The sequence below is a fragment of the Oncorhynchus gorbuscha genome, linkage group LG14 (assembly GCF_021184085.1).
Source record: "Oncorhynchus gorbuscha isolate QuinsamMale2020 ecotype Even-year linkage group LG14, OgorEven_v1.0, whole genome shotgun sequence".
Taxonomy (NCBI): Eukaryota; Metazoa; Chordata; class Actinopteri; order Salmoniformes; family Salmonidae; genus Oncorhynchus; species Oncorhynchus gorbuscha.
The window spans coordinates 41,618,950-41,645,132 of record NC_060186.1 but is presented as its reverse complement, the minus strand read 5'-3'; the positions used below and the strand labels follow the sequence as shown (position 1 = coordinate 41,645,132).

The 26,183-nt window shown below is 42.8% G+C and overlaps 1 protein-coding gene across 1 annotated transcript in view; it reads right to left on the bottom strand.

The window, feature by feature from the left end:
* The window catches only part of LOC123995810 (protein lin-28 homolog A-like), a 65,104-nt gene extending 49,297 nt beyond the window's left edge, over nucleotides 1–15,807 (bottom strand). The window contains exons 1-2 of the mRNA XM_046299491.1: nucleotides 15,604–15,807; nucleotides 14,737–14,927 (exon numbers count right to left, since the gene is read on the bottom strand). Coding sequence (XP_046155447.1) covers nucleotides 14,737–14,927; nucleotides 15,604–15,733 — 321 coding nt within the window. The 5' untranslated portion in view covers nucleotides 15,734–15,807. The remainder of the gene's footprint in view (nucleotides 1–14,736; nucleotides 14,928–15,603) is intronic.
* Between the last annotated feature and the right edge of the window lie 10,376 nt (nucleotides 15,808–26,183).

Here is a 26,183-nt window from a genome sequence, read left to right as displayed (position 1 = left end):
TGTTTCTGTTTGTGAACAGAGCCCCAGGACAGGAACACAATTATACCCAACCAAATCATGAGAAAACCAAAAGAGAATTACTTGACACATTGAAAGGAATTAACCAAAAAAAAAACTGAACAAACTGGAATGTTATTTGGCCCTAAACAGAGAATACCTGACCACTGTGACTGACCCAAGATTAAGGAAAGGTTTGACTATGTACAGACTCAGTGAGCATAGCCTTCCTACTGAGAGAGGCCACCGCAAGTGTATAAATTTAGTAGTATAATAAGAGTCTGGTAGCAGCAGTTGTGATGTGTGAAGCAGTTCATTCAGAGAAGTATTCAGACCCCTTGACTTTTTCCACATTTTGTTATGTTATTCTAAAATGGATTCAATATATTTTTCCCTCATCAATCTACACACAATACCCCATAATGACAAAATATACAAATGTATAAATAAATAAAAAATGAAATATCACCATGACTTAATTAGTCAGACCCTTTACTCAGTACTGTGTTGAAGCACCTTTGGCAGCGATTACAGCATCGAGTGTTCTTGGTTATGATGCTATAAGCTTAGCACACCTGTATTCGGGGAGTTTCTCCCATTCTTCTCTGCAGATCCTCTCAAGCTCTGTCTGGTTGGATGGGGAGCGTCGCTGCACGGCTATTTCCAGGTCTCTCCAGAGATGGTAAAACTTCACCCCAGTCTGAGGTCCTGAGCACTCTGGAGCAGGTTTTCATCAAGGATCTCTCTGTACTTTGGTCTGTTCATCTTTCCCTCAACCCTGACTAGTCTCCCAGTAACCGCCTCTGAAAAACATCCCCACAGCATGATCCTGCCACCACCATGCTTCAGCGTAGGGATGATGCCAGGTTTCCTCCAGATGTGACGCTTGGCATTCAGGCCAAAGAGTTCAATCTTGGTTTCATCAGACCAGAGAATGTGTGTGTGAGTGCATGTGTGCTAAGGTGCGAAGAATCAGAGCAGGTGGTCAGTCCAGTTCAAGCACAGTGGTCTAAGGCACTGCATCTCAGTGCTAGAGGCGTCATTACAGACACTCTGGTTCGAATCCAGGCTGTATCACAACTGGCCAGGATCGGAAGTCCCATAGGGAGGTGCACAATTGGCCCAGCGTTGTCCCGGTTTGGCCGGTGTAGGTCGTCATTGAATATAAGAATTTGTTCTTAACTGACCTATCTAGTTAAATAAATATGATAATGTCAGCCCAACAGTAAGGGAGTGGACAGCTTGTGGCTGGGGTGTGTGGGGTCCTTGATGATGCTGTGGCCTTCCTCAGGCACCGCTTTGAGTAGATCACCTGGATGGGTGGGAGCATGATCCCAGTGATGTACTGTGCCGTCTTCACCACCTGCAGGAGGGCCTTGCGGTTGTGGACGGAGCGATTCCCGTACCTGGCCGTGATGAAACCGGTCAGGATGATCTCGATGTAGAGGTAGTATTTGGAGGGGACCCAGGGTGGCATGACAAATTTCTTCAGCCGCCTTAGGAATTAGAGACGCTATTGCGCCCTCTTGACAAGAGCGGTGACGCTGTTGCTCTATGACAAGTCCTCAGTGATGTGGATGCCTAGGAACTTCAAACTTGGGACTCCCTCTACTGCAGTTGATGTGGATCGGGGCATTTTCAATCAGAGACAGATATTTCTCTCATATCACCCAGACCCACAAAGAACTTGAAGACAAATCCAATTTTGATAAACTCCTATATCTATTAGTTGAAACACCAGTGTGCCATCACAGCAGAAAGATTTGTGACCAGTCGCCACAAGAAAAGAGCAACCAGTGAAGCACAAACAGCTTTGTAAATTCAATTCAAAAGGGCTTTCCCATGCCAATAAAGCCCTTTGAATTGAATGAGAGAGAGCGAGAGAGAGCGAGAGAAGTAGAGAGAGAGAGAGTAGTAGAGCGAGAGAGAGAGAGAGTAGTAGAGAGAGAGTGAGAGAGAGAGCGAGAGAGAGAGAGAGCGAGAGCGAGAGAGAGAGCGAATAGAGAGAGCAAGAGAGGAGGATGGAGTGAACAGAGACAGTCTGTCTGTCTGTTGGAGAGAGAGAGAGAGAGAGAGAGAGAGAGAGAGAGAGAGGAGAGAGAGAGAGGACAGAACAGAGAGTTTAAACATTTATTGTCATGTACAGGGAAATAAATGCCTTTCTTGCAAGCTCTTTCCCAACAATTTTTTATTACCTTTATTTAACTAGGCAAGTCAGTTAAGAACAAATTCTTATTTACAATGACGGCCTACCAAAAGGCAAAAGGCCTCCTGCGGGGACATGGGCTGGGTTAAAAAATAAAATACAGGACAGAACACACATCGTAACAACCTACAGTTGAAGTCGGAAGTTTACCCTCACCTTAGCCAACTACATTTAAACTCAGTTTTCCACAATTCCAGATATTTAATCCTAGTAAAAATTCCCTGTCTTAGGTCAGTTAGGATCACCACTTTATTTTAAGACTGTGAAATGTTTGAATAATAGTAGAGAGAACGATTTATTTCAGCTTTTATTCCTTTCATCACATTCCCACTGGGTCAGAAGTTTACATACACTCAATTAGTATTTGGTAGCATTGTCTTTAAACTTGAGTCAACCGTTTTGGGTAGCCTTCCACAAGCTTCCCACAATAAGTTGAATTTTGGCCCATTCCTCCTGACAGAGCTTGTGTAACTGAGTCAGGTTTGTAGGCCTCCTTGCTCGCACACGCTTTTTCAGTTCTGCCCACAAATTTTCTATAGGATTGAGTTCAGGGCATTGTGATGGTCACTCCAATACCTTGACTTTGTTGTCCTTAAGACATTTTGCCACAACTTTGGAAGTATGCTTGGGGTCATTGTCCATTTAGAAGACCCATTTGCGACCAAGCTTTAACTTCCTGACTGATGACTTGAGATGTTGCTTCAATATATCCACATAATTCTCCTTCCTCATGAGCCATCTATTTTGTGAAGTGCACCAGTCCCTCCTGCAGAAAAGCACCCCACAACATGATGCTGCCACCCCGGTGCTTCACGGTTGGGATGGTGTTCTTTGGCTTGCAAGCCTCCCTCTTTTTCCTCATAACATAACAATGGTCATTATGGCCAAACAGTTCTATTTTGTTTCATCAGACCAGAGAACATTTCTCCAAAAAGTACAATCTTTGTCCCCATCTGCAGTTGCAAACCATAGTCTTGCTTTTTTAGGGTGGTTTTGGAGCAGTGACTTCTTCCTTGCTGAGCGGCCTTTCAGGTTATGTCAATATAGGACTCGTTTTACTGTGGATATTGATACTTTTGTACCTGTTTCCTCCAGCATCTTCACAGGGTCCTTTGCTGTTGTTCTGGGATTGATTTGCACTTTTCGCACCAAAGTACATTCATCTCTAGGAGACAGAACGCGTCACCTTCCTGAGTGGTAGGGCTGCTGTGTGGTTCCGTGGTGTTTATACTTGTGTGCGATTGTTTGTACAGATGAACGTGGTACCTTCAGGCATTTGGAAATTGCTCCCAAGGATGAACCAGACTTGTGGAGGTCTACAATTCTTTTCTGAGGTCTTGTCTGATTTCTTTAGATTTTCCCATGATGTCAAGCAAAGAGGCACAGAGTTTGAAGGTAGGCCTTGCAATACATCCACAGGTACACCTCCAATTGACTCAAATGATGTCAATTAGCCTATCAGAAACTTCTAAAGCCATGACAATAATTTTATGGAATTTTCCAAGCTGTTGAAAGGCATAGTCAACTTAGTGTATGTAAACTTCTGACCCACTGGAATACAGTGAATTATAAGTGAAATAATGTCTGTAAAAGTAGTTGTCCTAACCGACTTGTCAAAACTATAGTTTGTTAACAAGACATTTGTGGAGTGTTTGAAAAATGAGTTTTAATGACTCCAACCTAAGTGTATGTAAACTTCCAACTTCAACTGTAGGTACTGAGTGTATAGGACTAGGCATCAAGATATATGATAAACAGAGTAGCAGTGCAGGGATACTGGAGTAGTAGAGGTAGACACTGAGTGTATAGGACTAGGCATCAAGATATATGATAAACAGAGTAGAAGTGCAGGGATACTGGAGTGGTAGAGGTAGACACTGAGTGTATAGGACTAGGCATCAAGATATATGATAAACAGAGTAGCAGTGCAGGGATACTGGAGTAGTAGAGGTAGATACTGAGTGTATAGGACTAGGCATCAAGATATATGATAAACAGAGTAGCAGTGCAGGGATACTGGAGTAGTAGAGGTAGACACTGAGTGTATAGGACTAGGCATCAAGATATATGATAAACAGAGTAGCAGTGCAGGGATACTGGAGTAGTAGAGGTAGACACTGAGTGTATAGGACTAGGCATCAAGATATATGATAAACAGAGTAGCAGTGCAGGGATACTGGAGTAGTAGAGGTAGACACTGAGTGTATAGGACTAGGCATCAAGATATATGATAAACAGAGTAGCAGTGCAGGGATACTGGAGTAGTAGAGGTAGACACTGAGTGTATAGGACTAGGCATCAAGATATATGATAAACAGAGTAGCAGTGCAGGGATACTGGAGTAGTAGAGGTAGACACTGAGTGTATAGGACTAGGCATCAAGATATATGATAAACAGAGTAGCAGTGCAGGGATACTGGAGTGGTAGAGGTAGATACTGAGTGTTTAGGACTAGGCATCAAGATACATGATAAACAGAGTAGCAGTGCAGGGATACTGGAGTAGTAGAGGTAGATACTGAGTGTTTAGGACTAGTCATCAAGATACATGATAAACAGAGTAGCAGTGCAGGGATACTGGAGTAGTAGAGGTAGATACTGAGTGTATAGGACTAGGCATCAAGATACATGATAAACAGAGTAGCAGCAGCTTATATGTTGATTATATGTGTGTGTTTGTTGTAGTGTGAGCTTCTGTGAGTGAGTGTGTAGAGTCCTGTGAGTGTACGGAAGCAGAGAGAACAGTCTATGGCTTGGGTGGCTGGAGTCTTTAACAATTTTCTGGGCCGTCATTTCACACCGCCTGATATAGAGGTCCTGGATGGCAGGGAGCTCGGCCCGCGTGATGTACTGGGCTGTCCGCACCACCCTCTATAGTTCCATACGAGTGAGGGCGGTGCAGTTGCCATACCAAGCAGTGATGCAGCTAGTCAAGATGCTCTCAATGATGCAGTTGTAGAACTTTTTGAGGATTTGATGGCCCATGACAAATCTTTTCAACCTTCTTAGGGGGAAGAGGTGCGGTCGCCCCTTCTTCACAACTGTGTGCGTTGTGGGTAGACAATTTTAAGTCCTTAGTGATTTGGACATCGACGAAGTTGAAGTTGTTGACCCGCTCTACTACAGCCCTGTCGATGTGGATGCGGGCGTGAGGGAGAGGTTGTTGTCACTGGCCACCCTATAGGCTGTCTCATTATCGCTGGTGATCAGGGAGTACAGGAGGGGACTAAGCACATCCCTGAGGGGACCCCTTGTTAAGGGTCTGCATGGCGGAAGTTACGTTGCCAACCTTCAAGACCTGGGGTCGGCCCGTCAAGAAGTCCAGGATCCAGCTGCAGAGGGGGGTGTTTAGTCCCAGGGTCTCAAGATTGGTGAAGAACTTGGAGGAGACTATGGTGTTGAATGCTGAGCTATAATCAATGAACAGCATTCTCACATCGATATACCTCTCATTTAGGTGGCAGTGTGGAATGCAATTGAGATTACATCATCTGTGGATCTGTTGGGGCGGTAATAGTTGAGTGATTAAGAAAGAGAGAGCGAGAGAGAGAGAGAGAGAGAGAACAAAATGGAGGAGTTGCCTGGAACAGGGTGGGGTGTGCACAAGAGGGAGAAGGGGAGGAGATAAAGAGAGAGATGGGGGTGGGGGGTGGGGGGGGACAGGGAGGGTGTGAGCCCATGGAAATTCCACCAGCGCATTCTATTCAGCTCCAATGGAGGAGCAACTCCTGATCAGGCCAGGCCCAGGAGGGACGAGGAGCGACCTGGAACAAAACCCCTATTTGATTAGGAGCCCCACAGGTCAGCTCCAGAAATCCCTGGGTCAGGGGCAGAAACCCCCTCCCCCCACAGAGAGAGGACCCACTGACAGGCAGGCAGAGAGCACACCAGCCAACCAATCCCCCACACTCCGCCTGTCTGTCCTGAGAACAACCCATGTAATATACCCAGGTCCACATTCAAATAAAATCATCCTCTTCTTCCCTCCACTAACTTTCTCCCCAAATTTCTGTAAAAGAGATTGTGTTCTCTTCCAACGTACCTGGTAAAAGAATGATGGAAAAATAGATGAACGAAAACATCACTCAGCAACGGATCATACACACACTGATAAACACACTCAGACCAAATCCTGATTATTTGTAGATGTTTGTGCTTATTATGCTTATAAGCCTACGTTCAGAACGTTTGTGTGTGTGTGTGTGTGTGTGTGTGTGTGTGTGTGTGTGTGTGTGTGTGTGTGTGTGTGTGTGTGTGTGTGTGTGTGTGTGTGTGTGTGTGTGTGTGTGTGTGTGTGTGTGTGTGTGTGTGTGTGTGTGTGTGTGTGTGTGTGTGTGTGTGTGTAAACTGAGATGGAGACAGCAATCAATGAACCCAGCAGCCTGGATCGAAATAACCTTTCCTCTTCATCATCCTCCAAACCATTGTCATCACCAGTCACAGTAATCGATCCAGGAAGTGGAACGAGAGGAGAGTGAGAGAAGAGGATATGAGACCTCCTGCTCCTCTTGTCTCACCATGGTGACGCATGGCTGTGTGAGTGTTCATCGTTGGATGGAGCTACTGGTCGGAGCGGAGCTGCATAGTGGAAGCAGTGTGTGTGTGTGTGAGTGTGTGTGTGTGTAGGGGTGGTGGAGGAGGGCTAGGAGCAGAAGGGAATGGATGACGATATTAAGTAGCTTTTTACACACAGGAAATGCTAAGTGGACAAAGCTGGCCCCGATCGTCACAGATGGATATGACCCAACAGGATGCATATAAACCAAAGAAGAAGAGGGGGAAGAAAACACCAGAGCGAACCACCAACAAAGCCAAAAGCTCACCGCACTGACACCCCTCGCCCTCCTCCGCACGTTTTCATTACAGCCCCTAACCCCTGACCTCTACCCAACCCCCCCATCAAACAATAAAGAGTGTTCCCGTTTCCCCTCTGCCCAAACCAACAACAGCCCTGTGTTTGATCAGAGGGGGTTGGTGAGCACTAGATCATTCTGCTAAAGGTTTATCAGAAAGGGAGGAAATTAACCTAGGTTAGGTGGCTGGGGAGAAAGAATACAATAGTAGTAGAAGTGGGGTGAAAATCAGAATTCACTTCATTGAAAATGGGAGACTTAAAATAACGGCAAAAAGCACAGGTCAACATTGAAAATAGAGTTGCATTTATTTTTGTCTTTCAATTGTCATTTAAATCGCCCACTGTTCAAAAACTGTAAAGCTAAAGTTTCTCACTTCAAACCAAATCAAACAGGAGAGTGATGAAGCCTACTGCTAGGTTATGTGCATTATAGCATGCAACAGAAAATGTTTTGCAATAGAACATTTCAATTTGTGTTTCTTATTGGACAAGTCCAGGTAGTTGTTCCATGTTTCAGTTTTCTTCGATGTGGTGCCTAATGAACATGACCCTGATCTAAACGCGTCTACAAATCAAATTTAATACAAGTGGCATTTCAATTCAGAATCATGCTAATTGTCAAGCTAAATATATATCTGTAATAGTAAAGGAATAAAATTACACAAATTAAATGTGGTTTTATACATTGTTTGCCACTAAAAGATTGCTCTTCCATAACTATTCACCGGCCTGGCTACCTTGTGTACATATACAAACTGCAGTTCAGATATTTCTAAACCGTATTCCTCAAAAAATATAAAAGTATTACTAACATGGTACATGTAGCTCTCCTTTAAATCAAGACAATATTTTGTTTAATTGACTACACTGTCTTCTTAAAACAAAGCTCAATCCCATCGGTATATAAACTAAAATGAACGACGTTCACAATTAATCTTGGAAGTAACCTGAATTAAACCTACTGCTGGATTCATAAACAGACTTTTGATCGGGGGTGTCAAACTCATTTTGCCGGGGGGGGGGGGGCACACTAAAATGGTTTACTTCCTTAACATCAAAATGAGGTTTTAGAAACAGGTTGCCTATTATCAAATGAAGTTTCAGACCAACTATTGAACATTTACTGGTTTGCTCTTTCTACACAAAATTATACAAGTTTTGGATTATGTTTTATATTAACCATTAATTATCTTGTCATTTGTTTCCATATTTTTCCTGTTTCTACAAAAATAAACTAGTCTGCCTTATTTCCTCCAGATGAGTTAAGATCATAACCATAAATACTAGCTAAATGCTAGGTAAATACAAGCCAAATCACTAGGTAAATACCAGCTAAATAATAGGTAAATGCTAGCTAAATCACTAGCTAAATACTAGCTAAATACTAGCTAAATACTAGCTAAATGCTAGGTGAATGCTAGGTGACATGTTAGCTAAATGCTAATTTGGTTGCATTAAAACAGCATTTCGTACTCAGGTTCAACAACAAGTAAATATAGGATCAAAACTCATTTCAAATACATGCTACCAATAACTTATATCATAATGTTATCCTGTAAACAAACGACAGGCATTAAAAACATGGAACATTTTCACAAACTAGATCCACAGGCTACTGTGTTGATATTTGCCAACTAAGGTAACTAACAGTTTGTTGTGCCACTCCTTCCATTAAAAAATGTATCAACAAAAACAACCAACAGTAAAAAAAAACTAGAATAACTTCAACATTGAGGGAAATGCAACTTCGTACAAATCAACCAAGAGTTTTTGATCAAGGGTCTTAGGTCATCGAGAACAAAGGGTCTTTCAAACTCTCTAAATAAAGGCTGAAATAAAACTGACCTTATCTAGAAGCAAACAAACTGAACAAGTAAAACAAAAATGTTTTCCCTGAAATAAAACACTTAACTTCATACAACTTCACAGAAACACACAAAACAGTTACATTAAAAAACGCATTCAAATCCACCAAGCTTCTTCAGAAGCAATGCCAAAACCAAACCCTTTGTTGTTCTAGACAATACCAAAAAAACAGATCACCCACCAAAAGTGGAATAGGTCTATTCTACATGTCTGTTTGTCATGTCAATAGAAAGAAACATCTCTAGCACCACTTCTACTTGAATTCACACAATCTACCTTTCAAATGACCAATCACATTCCCCATATATGGACGGGAAGTCACATGACCGCTCCACTTTCTTCTTCTGCGGTTTTTAAGCATTGAAGTAAAGAGGGGGAGGTGGGTCTGTGGCAGGGACTGGGGAGGGGTAGGGCTTGCATGCCAAATGGAGACACAGGCCAGAGGTTCCTCTCAATGGCCTCTTGAGTGGCGCAGCGGTCTAAGGCACTGCATCGCCATTGAGATCAATATCTGGCCTGTGAGGCATCAGAACAGACCTGGGTTCGTACGCGGGCCGTATCACAACCGGCCTCGATCGGGAGTCCCATAGGGCAGCGCACAATTGGCCCAGCATCGTCCGGGTTAGGGGAGGGTCTGGCTTGGGGGGGTTTTAAAGTAGGCTGTCATTGTAAATAAGACTTTGTTCTTAACTGACTTGCCTAGTTAAATAAAGGTTAAATAAAAATAAAATGTACAAAGAAAATCTCACTAGGGGCCCACTTTAACACACAACACACACATGCATGCATACAGACAAAACCAAAATCTCCAAGTGTTCAGATATTTATTATTAAGGAGTGGACCTGCTGGCAAGAACAGAACAAAGCAACTGAAAAATACATGCACTTGTGCAAACACACACACACACACACCAAAAGAGACTTGTAGGTAAATAGCAATGGGTTGATTGATGTGTCAGCTAAACATCCAAGCGTGAAAATATGAGGTGCTCAAGCAACACACAAAGACAGAAGAGTCTTACATTTCATCTCCAAAAGAGGAAATGCATTCATGTAATTCATCATAGATCATCACTGGTGAAATAAACAAACAAACTGAATAAAAATGTATCATAGTGCGGGTGCAACGCTGGCAAAGGGTAGTAGTAGTGGTCATATAGAGAAGCCCGCACACACACACACACACACACTGGAAGTGATTGGACGGGAACCCCACTGATGTTTGGCCCCCCCGGGAAGATTTCTCTGGGGTCAAGATGGGACTAGCTCATTATTTCTTTCTTTCGCTGTCCCTCTACATCCTCGGTCTCCTTCGTTATACCTCTCCCTCTTTTTTCTTCTCTTACCTCCCTCTTTCTCTATACCTCTCTCTCCCTCTGTATCTTTCCTTATCTCGAGCTCTTTATCTCTCATTATTTTCTACCTACTCTCTTTTGTTCCTCTCTCTCCTTTCCCTTCTGTACCTCTCTATACCTCTCTCTCCCTCTGTATCTTTCCTTATCTCGAGCTCTTTATCTCTCATTATTTTCTACCTACTCTCTTTTGTTCCTCTCTCTCCTTTCCCTTCTGTACCTCTCTATAGCTCCTCTCGCTTTCCTTCCTTTTCTACCTCTTTATATCCTTCTCTCTTCCTCTTTCTCGCTCTCCTCTATTCTCTCTCCCCCACTCTCTTTACCTCTTTCTTATTCTCTACCTCCTCTCTATCTCTCTCTCCCTCTTCCTCCCTCTTCTAATCTACTTCCCCATCACAAATTAATTTCCTACCACTCTCCTGTTATTTTTCCCCACCCCTTTCCCACCGTCCTTCACATTGCCCCCTCCCTCATTTGCTTCTCAAATCCCTCCTCTTTCCCTCTTCTGCATAACCTCTTCTTTCTCTCCCTCTAACTACCTTTCTTACTCCTGTCCTCCCAATCCCCTCTCTTCCACCATTCTCTCTTTCCCTGTTGTCTCTCTTATTTCCTAACCTCCCCCTTTAGTCTCTACCACATTTATTTTCTCTCTTTCTTCTCCCCTCCCCCCTCCCCCTCTCATTATCTCAATAATTCCTGCATGCATAGAAAATTATCACACATTGTCACAAACTGGAGCCCAATCTGAATCTTGCACTCAAATTATATTTTTTTCCATGGGACAAAATGTGTCTTTATCTTTGGAGATAATATTTACAAATGGTACAATCTTCCCAAGCAGCAAGCAACAGAAATACCCCATAACAGGAAAGTAAATGTGTGTGTGTGTGTGTGTGTGTGTGTGTGTGTGTGTGTGTGTGTGTGTGTGTGTGTGTGTGTGTGTGTGTGTGTGTGTGTGTGTGTGTGTGTGTGTGTGTGTGTGTGTGTGTGTGTGTGTGTGTGTGTGTGTGTGTGTGTGTGTGTGTGTGTGTGTGTGTGTGTGTGTGTGTGTGTGTGTGTCAGCTCTCCAACCTTTGAGGCTACGTCATATAACTGATCAGGCATGTCTGCAACTGAAAAACAAGCATACATGGCCCCCCAATCAACCCTACCACAAGGTTACATTCTAAACTCTAGATAGGTTGTTATGCATTCAAACGAAAAATTGTCCCATCAATAAACTTTCCAATAATATAGTTGTTTTGTGCACTGACCACAGTGAGGTAGGGGGCCTGTTCTGGATCTTGCACATCAGCGAGGCACCTTCAACTTGCATGAATGGCTTCCATGAAATTGTGCTTTATTCGTTGAGTGATAACCTATGATGTACATTGTGTTTTACTGGAATAAAAAGTAAGCTACTGGAGAGCCAATTTATCTGACTATACCTGCTAAACAGGTATTATATATTTGACTTTGATTGTTCAGGTTCACCATCACCAACAGTTTTGGTAGTTTTGATTTAAACAATTCCGTGTATATGGTCATTTTTAGGTATACAGGGTAAAGTTGATCATTTCATGATGAGCAATCCCTTTTGTGAGGTGCACTGCATGGCCGAAGCAAGAGGAGTAAAGAAGATCTCTACGGAAACATTTCCAAATGGTCAAAACCATTTGATTTTGAGATGTGGGTGAAATCCAAAGTTGTGCTATATATTCATTGGCTATGTCATAGCTACATGTGTCAAATATAAACATTGATATGTTGACTAGTCAAACACTTAATCTGCAAAAATGACAAGTTCATTTGTGGGTGATGGTTATTTCAGAACCAAAATGGGGAGACAAAAAACAGGCTACATTGCACCCCCTAATCTGATAGTGGGAGATGCCTCTCTTATGGCTCAGCTCTGGTGCCAACGTTGTACATACACAGAATTTACACACACACGTACACACAGACAGAAGTCATCTCAGACCGGCCCAGCTCAGAGAGGCCCAGCTCAGAGAGGCCCAGCTCAGAAAGGCCCAGCTCAGAGAGGCCCAGCTCAGAGAGGCCCAGCTCAGAGAGGCCCAGCTCATGAGCTCCATCATCCGCAGATATGAATTTCGAATGGAAAATGTATGTGTTTATGCAACAAATGTTAGGGCGTCGAATAGTATCGCATCGAACCTAATCATTTCAAACTAAACCGGATCGTTCTTGTGAATAGTATCAGAGCCCATGGATCTATATTTGTGTTGAATCATCTTGAAAGGGAAAATGCACATCACTACAGAATTGGCAATTTCATTGGTAGTTGATGATTTACATTTCAAAGACTACACGGTCATCATTAACAACAGTATTACAGTAGTAATTCCAACATTATGAATGAGCACGTGTATTCTTCTAAAATTGGATCGTGAACGTTTATAAGACTCCACAGAATTATATCTTATGAATGTGTGAATTCCTCTCAATTGAAATTCATACACATTTCTAAGAAAAGTATGTATTATTATTCTCAGTATCAGCATCATAATGATTGCTATTACTTTGAGATCGCGCACATTTCCAACAAAAGACAACAGAATTCTGCAGGATGCAACACCCTTATAAACATAACGATTGGTATGGCTATAAGTAGCCAGTTCTTCTAAAATCATGAACGTTTATAAGAAATGGCTCAATAGAATTCTGTAGGGGTTTATCAACATCATAACAATCATTATTATTATCTTGTGAATGTGTGTATTCCTCTACATTTTGATCATGAAAATGTTTAAGAAATGTCTACATCTAAATCTGTACCATAGAGATACAAGAGCCTATAATGCATAGGCCTATTAATAGCCCAATAGTGTTCTATTTATTCCTGTGCTCAGGCTAAGAAACTGCACGCCAGACAATGTTTATTTGACTTCAGCAGCTCTCTCTCTCTCTCTCTCTCTCTCTCTCTCTCTCTCTCTCTCTCTCTCCATCTTTGGCAGGGAGGAAGCTTGCAAGGCTAAAGTAGGTACATCTGACATATCCACTAATGGCTATGATTGATTCGAATTCTCAACCTATTCTGCTCATTTGGATTTCCTCTGCAAATGAAAATATAGTACACTGCATGAACAGTGAAAATAAAATACTATATGCCAGCATGGCGCTCTAATCATTTGAATATTATTAGGGAGACAATATAAATAACTGATCAATGAACCAAGAACTTAGCCAGCATGCAAATACATCTTAAGACTTGGGAGTTCCTTTTTCAGAGCATATAGTGCTGCCACATGAAAAAGTTAGTGATGATGGGAGTAGCCAACACCACAGCAACAAGGAAACATGTTCGCCCAAATTCACCACGAGACCTCAATGGTAGCAGCTACAGCTGCAGCATAGCAGTTTAAAGCTGCGCAATTCATCATTGTAAACTCTCTTGTTACTCACTCGTGTTTGACAGATGTTTTCAAGACTTCGGTTGGGGCCGTGCTAGGCGCTTACATCTTTGAACCAGAATGTTCTCTCCCAGTTCAATAAAATAACTTCCCGTGAGACCACAATAAAAGCACCTCCACCGCCAAACCGTGTGGGAAAATAAGATGGTGAAAATGACTACTCCCTTCTCGTTTCTCCTCTTGAGTCTTTAAAAGCGACTTTATTGGACCGTAAAAAAATTGCTATTTAACGGCAACAGAATCAGCTGAAAATATGGATGGGTTATTAGAATATGAACTCGAATGAAAATCTACACACCCAAACTATCCATGCTATAACTTTCGACGAAGCAATTGTACGAGTACTCAAATGACAGCGTTTAGCACTTAGTGTCAACAAAAACAAACACAGTGTTTCTAGACTGAGTGGGATGTTTCTTTCGATTGATGTATATTTTTTTGTAGGCTACTTACTCAAAGTATTTGAGCACGTTTTCCGACATGGTGGGCCATCAAGCATAATCTCCCTGTCCATGAGGCAATAGAAAAACTACAAACTGTCATACAACTGGTGTTCTCCCTCCACGAAGTTCAAGGGGAAGTGAACGAGGGAACGTGTCACTTTAAGGAAACCCACAGCATGTTTTGTGTGCCATATATATATATATATATATACACATGCTAGGGAAACGTCATGATGATTCAAAGTAACACACGTAAACTGTTACAGTATCACAATCATTAAGTGATACAAATGTTGCAACCAACACTGGCCTAAGAATGTGTCACTATTTCGCATTAACACGTGATGTTATTGCCACGCATGGACACAGGCTAATAAACCGATTTTGTAGAATTAAAATCCAGTAATTACCCTTTTAGAAAGGATAGACCTGTGCTGCTTGACCTAGCCTATTGAAACATTACTTATCATTAACAAGGTGGAGTAGGCTATAACGTAGTCTATCGGGTGGAGGATTGCGCCAACGAGGTAGATGCCCAATGCCCACAACCCAAGCTCACAGCAGCACAACATCAACGTGGAAGACTTTTCTCGTTCGGGGGAACTTACTTGGTGGACAAATACGTCCAGAGGGAGGTCTAGGGGGCTCCCCTCGCTGCTGGTCATTGATATAAATCCGAACCCCATTCGAACATTGAACCACTTGCAGTGGCCTGCTCCCGACAGAGGCTGGGGCAGAATCCGCTCTTCCTGCTCCGCCGATTTGGCGGTGTATTCTGCGCCACCTTTAACCGCCCCTCCTAAAAGTCAAATGAAAGTAGTTAGCTAAATACAGTATGTATTGATAAACAGGTGTAGAAGGTGCCCAGGTAGGCTATTTTCCTTATAGTCGTGCGCGCGTATAGTAGGCCGAGTAGTATCCTATAAACAAATGTTATGGAGCCCAGTTTGTTGAAAAGACCCCATCACTGGACGTTGTGTGAGGTTCGTCTTTGCTCCAATTCTCCCCGCAAAACACTTTTCGAGATCACCTAAGCGGGAACTGGCGGCATGGTAGAATGTTTCGAACATAAACGCAAAGTGGTGTAAAATAGGCTACTTGTGGGGTTTCTAATTACACAACGGTCAGCGATTTGCAATTGATCGTTTTGCCTTTGCAAATGCATGCTCACTGTTTTTTTTTATTCTGGAGCATATTTGCGTGCATCTACCACGTTTAACCAGCATTGTATGAAACTCAAAGGGCAGGTGTAGGCTACACACATGGTTCCCCACGCAAGCCCCAGTTGGGCAGAATTACGCTCTTTACCGTTGACAAACTGCTCCAACAAGATCCCAAGGCATATTTTCACATGGCAATAATCGTGGGCGGTACATAACATATAGGATATATAACAATAGTCCCTCGCAGATCCCCTCAATACCATCAGAATAAAATGTAAATGCAAAAAAAAAAGAAAATAATTGCAGAATAACCTTCGGCCATGTTTCCCCGCGGACCCTCTCTTCCAAAGTCCCAATCGAAAAGCTTCCTCTGCGAAAACGGGTTATAAATCACCATTAATCCGACATCCTCTATTCCAGCGGTCGCAAATTTAGCTCGCATGGTAGTGCGTGCTTTCCCTCTTGATATTTTGTCATGTCTCTCCTTCAATCCCTTCCACACTTAATCCACTTCGAGCGCTTGCACTCGCTCGTACCTTTTCTCATCCGCTCGCTTGCTGGCTGTGCCTCTAGACACGTGACTTTGTCAATGACATGCTTTCTTGCTGCTAATTTCAGTAGGGATCCAGGGGAGGGAGTGCAGCGAGGGAAATGGACTCGGAACCGATTATACGGTCCCAGTGGTCAGTTGTGTCCTCACAATAACACTCTTTTATAAAAGGATGGACTAGGTCACATACCCATTATCTTGCAAAAACATTTTACAACTTCGGTAGAGAGTCGTGTGAATGGCAGTAGGCAGTCCACTTTGCAATGGTCAACCTTGTTTTCAACTCCTCAATGCAAATTTTAATAGCCAAATCAACCATTTATAAAATGTCATATTTGATTAACAGCAGATAAATGCACTACATTGGAAATATAAAGACTGAAAAAATCATATTTACGCAAACAAACATCTGGTGCAGTAAATATTAAATCTGTTATTCTGCTTCTTTTATAGGACTATATTACTTTATTTTTCCTACCTTTGTGAGCTCGATTCAGCGGGCTACATGTGGTAAAATAGCCCTAATCATTATGAGATTGGGAATTGGGGGGTTTATTTTAAATTGATAGATTACAATTGTTTGTTGAACATAATTCATTGCTGAATTTACAAAAATGGTCCATTCATTCGTTAAACATATCGCCAAATAATAACCTAAAGATTGTATTCATTAACCTTTGAGTAAATAGAAGTTTCCTTATTCATTTTAGAAACGTATGTACGCCTACATTGAGTTCGTGTTCACATGACCAGCCCCATATTCCTCCTTCTCTTGCAGAAACTATTAGGTGTAGGCGAAGACTTCAATTACAAATCTAGTATAGGCTATAGCCTATGAATTATTTGGTTAACTTTAAGTGGTATACGTATGGTTATAAAGGCCTGATACACTGCCAATATGTCCATTGATAAAATTGAGGGGTGGGTGGCATGTGTGATCCTTCAGAACTTAAAATTCAGGACAAATCAAACAATGGACAACATCCGCACAGAGATAGCTGCAGGAACTAGGGGTGTTGAGGGTGCTGCACCCCCTGAAAAATCGGGGGAAAATATATATATCGTTTAAGAAAAAATAAATATCACAAACGTAGTGCACTGGGCCTTTACTAGTATTAGTGGACCGATGTAGACTTCTTTACATCTGTAGGGCAGGCAAAACATCTCTGCTTTACCAAAAAGGTAGTTTAATTAAGAACAGTATCTTTCAGAAATCAATAGTTGGAATTGTAAGAGTTGTTGTCAGTTTTCACATAAAAAAATAAGTTGCATTTGCAAAGTATTTCAAGAAACTAGAAAATATATATCAAGCAAGTATTTGTATATTCCACAAGTATTATCGTAATAACTGTTTTGTACATGTAATTATCAGACTCAAGTTACAAATACTGGTAAACACTCAAATACATTCAGTTTTAAAAAAGAGGGGTACTGGGGGGGGGGTGCGCTGGGCCTTTACTAGTCCTGTATCAGCTGACCAAAATAGACCTCTTCAGCAAGGGCACAAAAGAATATCGCAGCACCCCTACCCCCAAACGGGTTCCCGCCCCGCGGCTATTCGCAGTAGGTTATGCCTACGAGAGTATGGCTGGAAACATGAGTCTGATGTTTCGCACGCGCACTATCAATTTATCAGCTCTGTCAATATCCAGTCGCAAAACTGTCAAAGGGGAAAAACACGTTGGGAAGGAATTAATCAACAGCAACCCATCCCCACCCACCAGCAGCAAAGCAACACCAAAGAGCCCACCCTCCGGAATTCACGAGTTTACCTCATGCCTCCAACAAAGGCGGGCCCTGCCCAACCCCCGCGCAAATTCTCTGTTTGAAGATGCGGTGAGGAGGGCTCCACAGTGGCCACAAAAATGATGGTTTGGGTCACAGGGCCGGTCAGCGGTGTCAGATGTTATCGACTCACTCATATCCTGGGAAGGGCTTTTTCTGACCGAACAGAGCTATGTTTGGTGCTTTTCCAATGAGACTTAACCCCACACTAGTTGGCCGCCAGTGTTTTATATTAACGTAAGCTATAGTGTAATCGTGTTTCCATCAGGGGCTTGACACTAAAGACATGTGGCGATCAACACCCCTGAATCATTCAAGACTGTTGATTTGTGAGGTGTTAAAGATCACAGTTGGCCATTATGTAAATGAGAGCTGAAAAGTACCCAGGGCCTTGCATTGGTTCCAAGTTAGAGGAGGTCCGCCAGAGCCACGGCACGCTGAGCCACGGGTGCCGGACCATATAGATGGAAAGAGAAAAGTCTGAGCCTTTTGGGTAAAACACTGGGGTAAATCCTCATTTGAAATGCATCAGTAATCATCCACAAGCGTAGGCTATTAGGATTTTAGGCTATCCTTTGAAGGCTAAAATAATAACATTCTGATTCTGTATGGTTCACATTCCCTGCCAAGGCCAACATTATAAAAGCGTTGATGCTGTATAAAACAAGTCGAAACGTAATCTGTAGATTCTGTAGGTTTTGTCTCTATTCTGTCTGTATATTCTTATTGTTTTCGGCACAATTTCGCCAGGTCAAATTCCTAGTAGGCTACGTGTAAATGTTATTGGCGAATACAGTTGATTCTGAGTCCAACCTCATAATAAAGGCTTATGAACATAAACCCCTGCAGTGATTAATTAGAGACTCAACTAATTAAGCCAATTTGAAAATAAGAATGTCATCTCAATTATTGATTAGCCTAAAACCAAACCAACTGATCAAACATGATCAGATCCTCATAATACAGTTTAATGCCACTTTCACAGACGTAAACAATTCCACATCGAGATTCCAGAGCTTTTTCAATAGCAACGTCCCAAGCAGAGATTTTGGTGGACTCCTTCACCCTAGCCAACCCCCACACCTCACCAACCAAGCTTTGCCTCCCCTCTACCCTGCATTTCTGTCAATAGAGTTCAAAGGGCTAAGGGTGGGGGGTTTATTTCGATGTTTTAACTCATGCATGCCAGCCAGCAATCCCTCACTTGTTTTATATCCACCACTAGGAAAAACGAAACATTGTTGACATAGCCATGGGTCAGGCCAGGCCATGCTGTTGGAAAGGAAATGTGTGTTGGGGAGGCTAACATCATTTTACAAGCAAACAGGTCAATGTTTTATGTTCATTTATTCATTTAACGTGTTTATAACGAACCAGCCAATCAGGACTTTATTTCAATCACAGTGTACTTTACTTGTGTCTACTAGGGAAACATTGAAGTCAATTGTATGCACATTTTTACTTGATTTCGTGAAAGAAAGTATCTTAATTATATACTTCGTTACTAGACATTTTTATAGGCGAACACTTTAAGTATAAGATGTGTATAATGCCCATAGTTGGACATGTGGGTGTCTTTGTTTGAGCATAGCAACAAGGCAATCCTGTCTATTTAGACGAAATAAAATTATTTTAAATGCAATTTTCGTTCCAATAAGAGTCATTTATTTGAAATGCAATCAAATGTAGCCTAAATATTTCCTGTAATGGGGTTTAAGACTATAATTTAAGCAAATTATTATTATCTTTGAATAAATTATAAAAATTGTAGGCATCAACAATTCAAATCCACGTAGGCATACATTATAAACAGATAGGGAGACTTATTCAAAGGATTTAACAGAAAAATATGGCTAACGCCCAAAATGTTTTCAAGAGATATCTGAAAAACCCCACTGACAAATCTAGAAAGTGGTATGAACTAAAACAATACATTTTCCGCTCGCTGATCTGATTTGTTGATTTAATGTTTTTTTATTCAACGACATATGCTGCTTTTTGGTTTTAAAAATAGAAACGTTTTAACACAAAATGTGAACACAAAGCCAACAAATATCGAATGACACATCAGTGACGTCAGAGGGTAGCATGAGTGAGATGCGATTCTCTCTGCCCCGGCAATAAACACGCAAGTTCCTCACAAAGCCAAACAATACACCAACAACCAGCATAGGACAACTAAGAATAGCGCCTTGTTTCTTCACGAATTCTCGTCATTTTAGTGGGAAAATGTCATTTATTACGATGTTCTATGGTCGCGTTTGCTTAGAAATGGGCTAAATTATGTTGTCTTGTTTAATCTTAATCTTAGTTCATTCACTCAGGAACCTAACAAATAAGCCGAATGAATATATATACATATATATGTGAGGACCTTTATATCACCCTTTAGATATATATATTGGTTTTAAAACTGGATTGAACCGGAACATAGTTTGATTTGAAAATATAGGCCTAATACATAAACTATCTGATATAGGCCTACGCAATAATGTATCCTGTTTTCTAGTTCACTTAAACAATAAATACAATGTGAAGAAGCCTATAGGCGAACTTATTGTAAAAGGAATTGAATGCAATTTCAGAATGGTGGCAATATCGACAGCATTGAGAGTCTGATAATAGACTACACCCATCTGTTGCTGCGATTAACAGGTGTTGTTGTCACCATGCAATCCTTCCTTATGCTGCGGAGACATCTAGCCAAGCATTGTTCTACAAATGTATAGTCTGAAAGATCCTTCACTAACCTGTGAGCGACGGTAGAGCCATTGTTATCCTTGTCCTTCTCTGTTCTCAGACCTGCTGCTGTGGGTGGAGATAACCTACAAATGAACCCGTCGTTCTGATCGAATGTCATGTCCACTTGATTTTATTGTAAGTGTGAACTAATGAAACTGTCAAAGTCACACGCGCACTGGATACAGCCGAAAAGTTCAAGCATGCAAGTCGACTACCATTACCGGCATATTTACAAAGTCATTCTGTTTATCAAGTGGTAGATTATTCACAGCGCGGATATACGCAGATTTTCCACGGCTGAATATTTTATAATGACAGTGTAACATAAACGGACCTGTGTGCGGGACAAGCCATAGGTTTGTCCGGATTTGTCACCAAGGAAAAACGGATTGCTGACAGACAGTGTAAGAGTGATCCATAGTCTTACAAATATTTTGTAGCGGGCCCAATAAATACATGAACAATATGTTTTCTATTATTTTACGAAAGAAAAACAGTAGCCTAATTCATTTTGATTTCTCAAAACATTTGCAATATGCTACTGTGGTTGGTTTTAGATAACAAATAGACTTCTACTCATTTTGTTACGAAAAAAGAGAGGGTAATGTAGAGCTTAGAATGCAGGGACATGCAGAACGGTTTACGCAAATTGATACTAATTTAATTTAATCCATTGACATGTTGCTTATTGTTTGTTATAATCAGTAATCCTAATTAGGCGATATCCTATATTGCTCAATTATGATATGGCCCTAACTTAGAAAACACTCACTCAACAACCCTACCTAGGAGACTTGAGGGTCACGCCCAACCATCCACCCACATCGACCAACCACCCCTCCTTTCGTTTTTGCCTTAAGGAACTATCTGTCTTATGTAACCATGCGAACTGTAACATATCATACTAAATGGAGTGTCTTGGATTTAATCAGAGGATAAAAGGAAATGCTCTCAGACCAAAAATGCCCAACTAGCCGCCTGCTAGAGAAACGTTGCATTTTCAAATATGGAATGGCACAGGCTTTGCACCTGGACTAGTAAAAGTGGTGGTCCAGCTCGGCTGGCCAGTGTCCAAAATCTATCCCTGAACAAATGTCACATTATATCAATGGAAAAGCATTTGTCAAACCACTAGATGTGAGGACCTTTATATCACCCTTTATGTATGAATTTGCTTGAAAGATGTAAGAAGCACCTATGTAGTACTTTATGAATGGTCCAGTCATCAAATGTGTTTTTTTGTTCAAGGTTGACGTTGCATGCACAAAGTAAACACAGTGATGCAACAATTTCCGCCACTATTTACATGCTGGCTAGACCAGGTGCGGGGAGAGTCTGCTTGCCATCATGCACATGTTGATTTTGTCCATCCACACCAGACACGACCAGGGCACACAGGTTGAAATATAAAAACAAACTCTGAACCAACGAGGGGACAAGCACGAAAAGCATGACACATTCATGGCATTTTAGCTAGCTAGCTTGCTGTTGCTAGCTAATTTGTCCTGGGATATAAACATTGGGTTGTTATTTTACCTGAAATGCACAAGGTCCTCTACTCCGACTTTTAATCCACAGATAAAAGGGTAAACCAAGTTTGTCTCTAGTAATCTCTCCTCCTTCAGGCTTCTTCTTTGGACTTCATATGGCAACCCACTTTAAGGTGCATTACCATCACCAACTGGACTGGAGTGTGGATCTTTCAAATCACCCACGTGTGTATATGCTCCTAAAAACCAGTGAGGAGATAGGAGAGGCAGGACCTGCAGAGTGTCATGCATCACAAATAGAGCTAAGTTCTATTTTAGCGCCTGGCTACGCAGACGCTCGCTAGCAGTTTGGATGCAATGATTGAATAACATGTATGTGTACATTTATTTTGCAAAGCTCGCAACCGTAACACGAGCCTTGTTCAGAATGTAAAAGCGTTGAAGCATGAGACTAAACGTCTGTGCTGTTTTGGTCCCGTAGCTACCACATTGTAGCAGCGTGACGCGCACCTGTGCACATGCGCAGATACTCTGCGTGACTGTGTGAGAGGAAAGTCCTGCTTCAATATCTGCGGTGCGGTATCTCTATAGGGAATTCTCAAGCAAAATTGAAACTAATCCTTGTCAGAACTGAAGTCCCAGCTCCTGACACCTCAGAACCGTCACCATACCGGCCAACGAGCAATTGATTACCCATACAATAAATGACCCCCATGTCACACAACATCTTAGTGTGCTAGCAGGTCGGAGATAAGGATTCAAGATTCACTGGGGTAATTGTTTAAAGAGACTTCCAACTCAAAGTCACTGCTCCAAAGTCTAATTAACATGTAAGTGAGGGTACTTCATCCTGAATGCTCCAATACAAAAAGACCTTTAGTGCAGAATGCAGACTAAAAACAATCAACATACAAAAACACTGTCATTGAAACACACATTCTTGAGGTTTCCTTACAGATTTTTTCACTTACGACTCTTTTGGGGTCTATGTCGGGTTCAGGCTAATTTATAGTCCATATAAGCATGCAATGCTAGAACACAATAGTCTGAGCAAAATGACTGTCCTGTAGGGATGTGACAAATGACAATTTTCTTTCATGTTTAAACTGCCTTATTTTTTATCGGTTTTCCATTAAAACTATTGGACAATTTCATAAAATTCCATGTGAAATCATATAGCGTGTTTTGACCACTAGGGGGCAATTAAGTTCTACCACAGTCATACAGTAAGTTTAGGAATCTGGAATCTGCCCAAACAGGCAGGTGAAATTTTGTCCCAAAGACAACAGTTAATTCACGCTGACTCTAGTGTTCCTTCCACTTGGTATATGCATTAGCGTCTTACAACAAAAAGTAACCTAGCCAAGTGATCACAGTTCTTCTCCCTGCATTCTCTACTCCCTATACACACATGTGACCTGCGCACCCAAGCTCCTATTAGGCCTACAGAAATGACTGCCTATAGAAACGTATCTAACCGATGGGGCACACAAACAAAACTGTAGAAAGGCTTAAATTCCTTGCCAAATCATGACAGCTTTATCACAAATTCAAAATGGTCTGGTTGATTAAAGTAGGGAAATGTGTTCCAATCACAAGCTGCAGTTTAGGAATTACAGATGTGTCTCATCTATTTAGATATTTTTTTTGCTTACTGCTTTAGTGTGAATTTCTAATGCTGTTAACTGTGTCTCAACTCCCATTATAAAGGGAACAACAACCTGTTGAAACTGGAGTAAACGGCAAACAGTGATATTGACGAGAAAGACCTGTTGCAGTCCTTTATTTGGCAAATATCCATGGCAAATCATTTTAAAGATGCATATCCCCTCTTACGAACATTACTAGATCTGCAGGCTCTACCCTCAGTTGGTCAGCAGCCCACAGCCTCAGTTGGTAAGCAGTCAGCTCCTTTAGTGTTACACTCCAAACCTCCTGCACTAGTTCCAAGCCCTTGATCTCCTGTTCAGCTAGGCTCAGAGCGAGCTGCTTGTCTAGGTCTGCAGTCCCTGCCCCTAGCCATTTTGCAGTCTCCAGCCTCTGCTAGCACCAAGTCGCCTGTCCTAGTGTTAGGCTACAAGTTCCCTGCTCAGCTAGGTTTGCAGCCTCACGCCATGCCTGGCTTGCAATCCTCAATCTTAGTAGTAGGTTCCAAGTCCCCTGCCCTGTTGGGGCCCTAGTTTCCTGCCCTGCTAGGCTCTCAGACCCTGTTCCTTGACCCGGGGGGCCCGCTGTCTCCAGTTCTGGGGGCCGCCTGTCTCCTGCAATGGAAGACCCTCCGGCACTTGCACGTCTCTGGGGCCCAGCCGGCCCCGCCTTTCAGATCCCTGATGAGCCTTGTACAGCAGTCCCAACCTGTCCACCATGGGAACCATCGCCTTCAGCAGTGGTGAGAGAGTCACCAACCTCAACAGCAGCCAGTGAGCTGCCAACAACAGTTGTGGCCCGGCCTGCCACCTCCATCTGTGGCAAGCCTTCAGCGGCCCTGTACCAGCTGAGTTAGAGGATCCTCCCCCATCCTTGTGGCATTCCATGGGGCGGCCAAGGACTGCTTTTGGCAAGCACAAAAAGCACACTATAAAGAGTTTATATAAGTCTCATTACATACCTATTTGAAGGTTTGTGTCGAATTTGAATAGGGTTTTTAGGGCGACGCTAAAGTTACCTTCACAAGTAAACTGCGGCTGTCACGGTTTTTGAGAGTCATGATGGCTCGCAGTGATGACGTAATTTTTTAAATACAATTGATTGAACTAACTATTGATGAACTCGTGAGTAATTAACTTTACACTCACCATTGATCATTTCTTGTTTTTAATCTACAGAGTGAGGCGCTACCCCTGGTGGAAAGAGACTGTACAGCACAGAATGAGTTGCATAATGACACATCACACTTTGACATACAGCATCAGAGGGGTCAGATTTTTCAACTTTTCTCAAATACTATTGGTCAATTACCATGTCAAACAACGCTGAATAGAAACTAAGCTCAGACCCCGGATTTTGATGCCAACACAGTCACTACAGTCCCATTAGTTTTCATTGCAGCCTCGTTTGAATGCCGCAGTTGCCCAAAATGTGTACGGAACGGTGTTAGCTAACGTTATGTATTTTACTTAGTTGATGATGGAAGGTATAGGCCTACTGTTGCATTGGCCTATAGGCTATCTCTGAGTTCTATGTTCTAATTTCTTTAGCTGCCAATGGATCACAGTGTATCAATGTGTCCATATGGCAGAGGCTAGTGCTCTATGTCACATTCTGACCTTTATTTCCTTTGTTTTGTCATTATTTAGTATGGCTGAATGGCGGCTCTAGTCTATGTTTGTTCCGTGTCTGTGTTTTTCACCACACGGTACTGTTTTGGGTTTCGTTCGTTCCACGTTTATTGTTTTTGTTTTCATGTTGAGTATTTCTTATTAAAAGAACCATGGACACTTACCACGCCGCATATTGGTCCTCCGATCCTTCTCGCCTCTCCTCTTCAGACGAAGAGGAGGAAAACCTTGACAGAATCAACCACCAACCAAAGACCAAGCAGCGTGGTGACAGGCAGCGGCAGCAGGAGCAGCACAAGGAGGAATGGACATGGGAGGACGAGTTGGACGGTAAAGGACCCTGGGCACAGCCAGGAGATTATCCCCGCCCCAAGGAAGAGCTGGAGGCAGCGAAGGCGGAGAGGCGCTGGTATGAGGAGGCAGCAGGGCGGCGTGGATGGAAGCCAGAGAGTAAGCCCCAAACATTTATTGGGGGGGGGACAAACAGTAAGTGTGGCGAAGCCAGGTAGGAGACCTGCGCCAACTTCCTGTGCTTACCGGAGGGCGAGAGAGACCGGGCAGGCACCTTGTTATGCTGTGGAGTGCACGGTGTCCCCAGTGTGGGTGCATAGCCCGGTGCGGTACATACCAGCTCCTCGCATCGGCCGGGCTAGAGTGGGCATCGAGCCAGGTGCTATGAAGCCGGCTCTACGCATCTGGTCTCCAGTGAGTCTCCTTGGGCCGGCGTACATGGCACCAGCCTTACGCATGGTGTCCCCGGTTCGACAGCACAGCCCAGTGCGGGGTATTCCACCTCGCCGCACTGGCAGGGCGACCGGGAGCATTCAACCAGGTAAGGTTGGGCAGGCTCGGTGCTCAAGAGCTCCAGTGCGCCTGCACGGTCTGGTCTATCCAGTACCACCTCCACACACCAACCCTCCGGTGGCAGCCCCCCACACCATGCTGTCTCTCCGTCTCATCCCTACAGGTGCTCCCGCCTGTCCAGTGCTGCCGGAGCCTTACTCCTCTCCAGCGCTGCCGGAGTCTCCCGCCTGTCCGGCGCTGCCA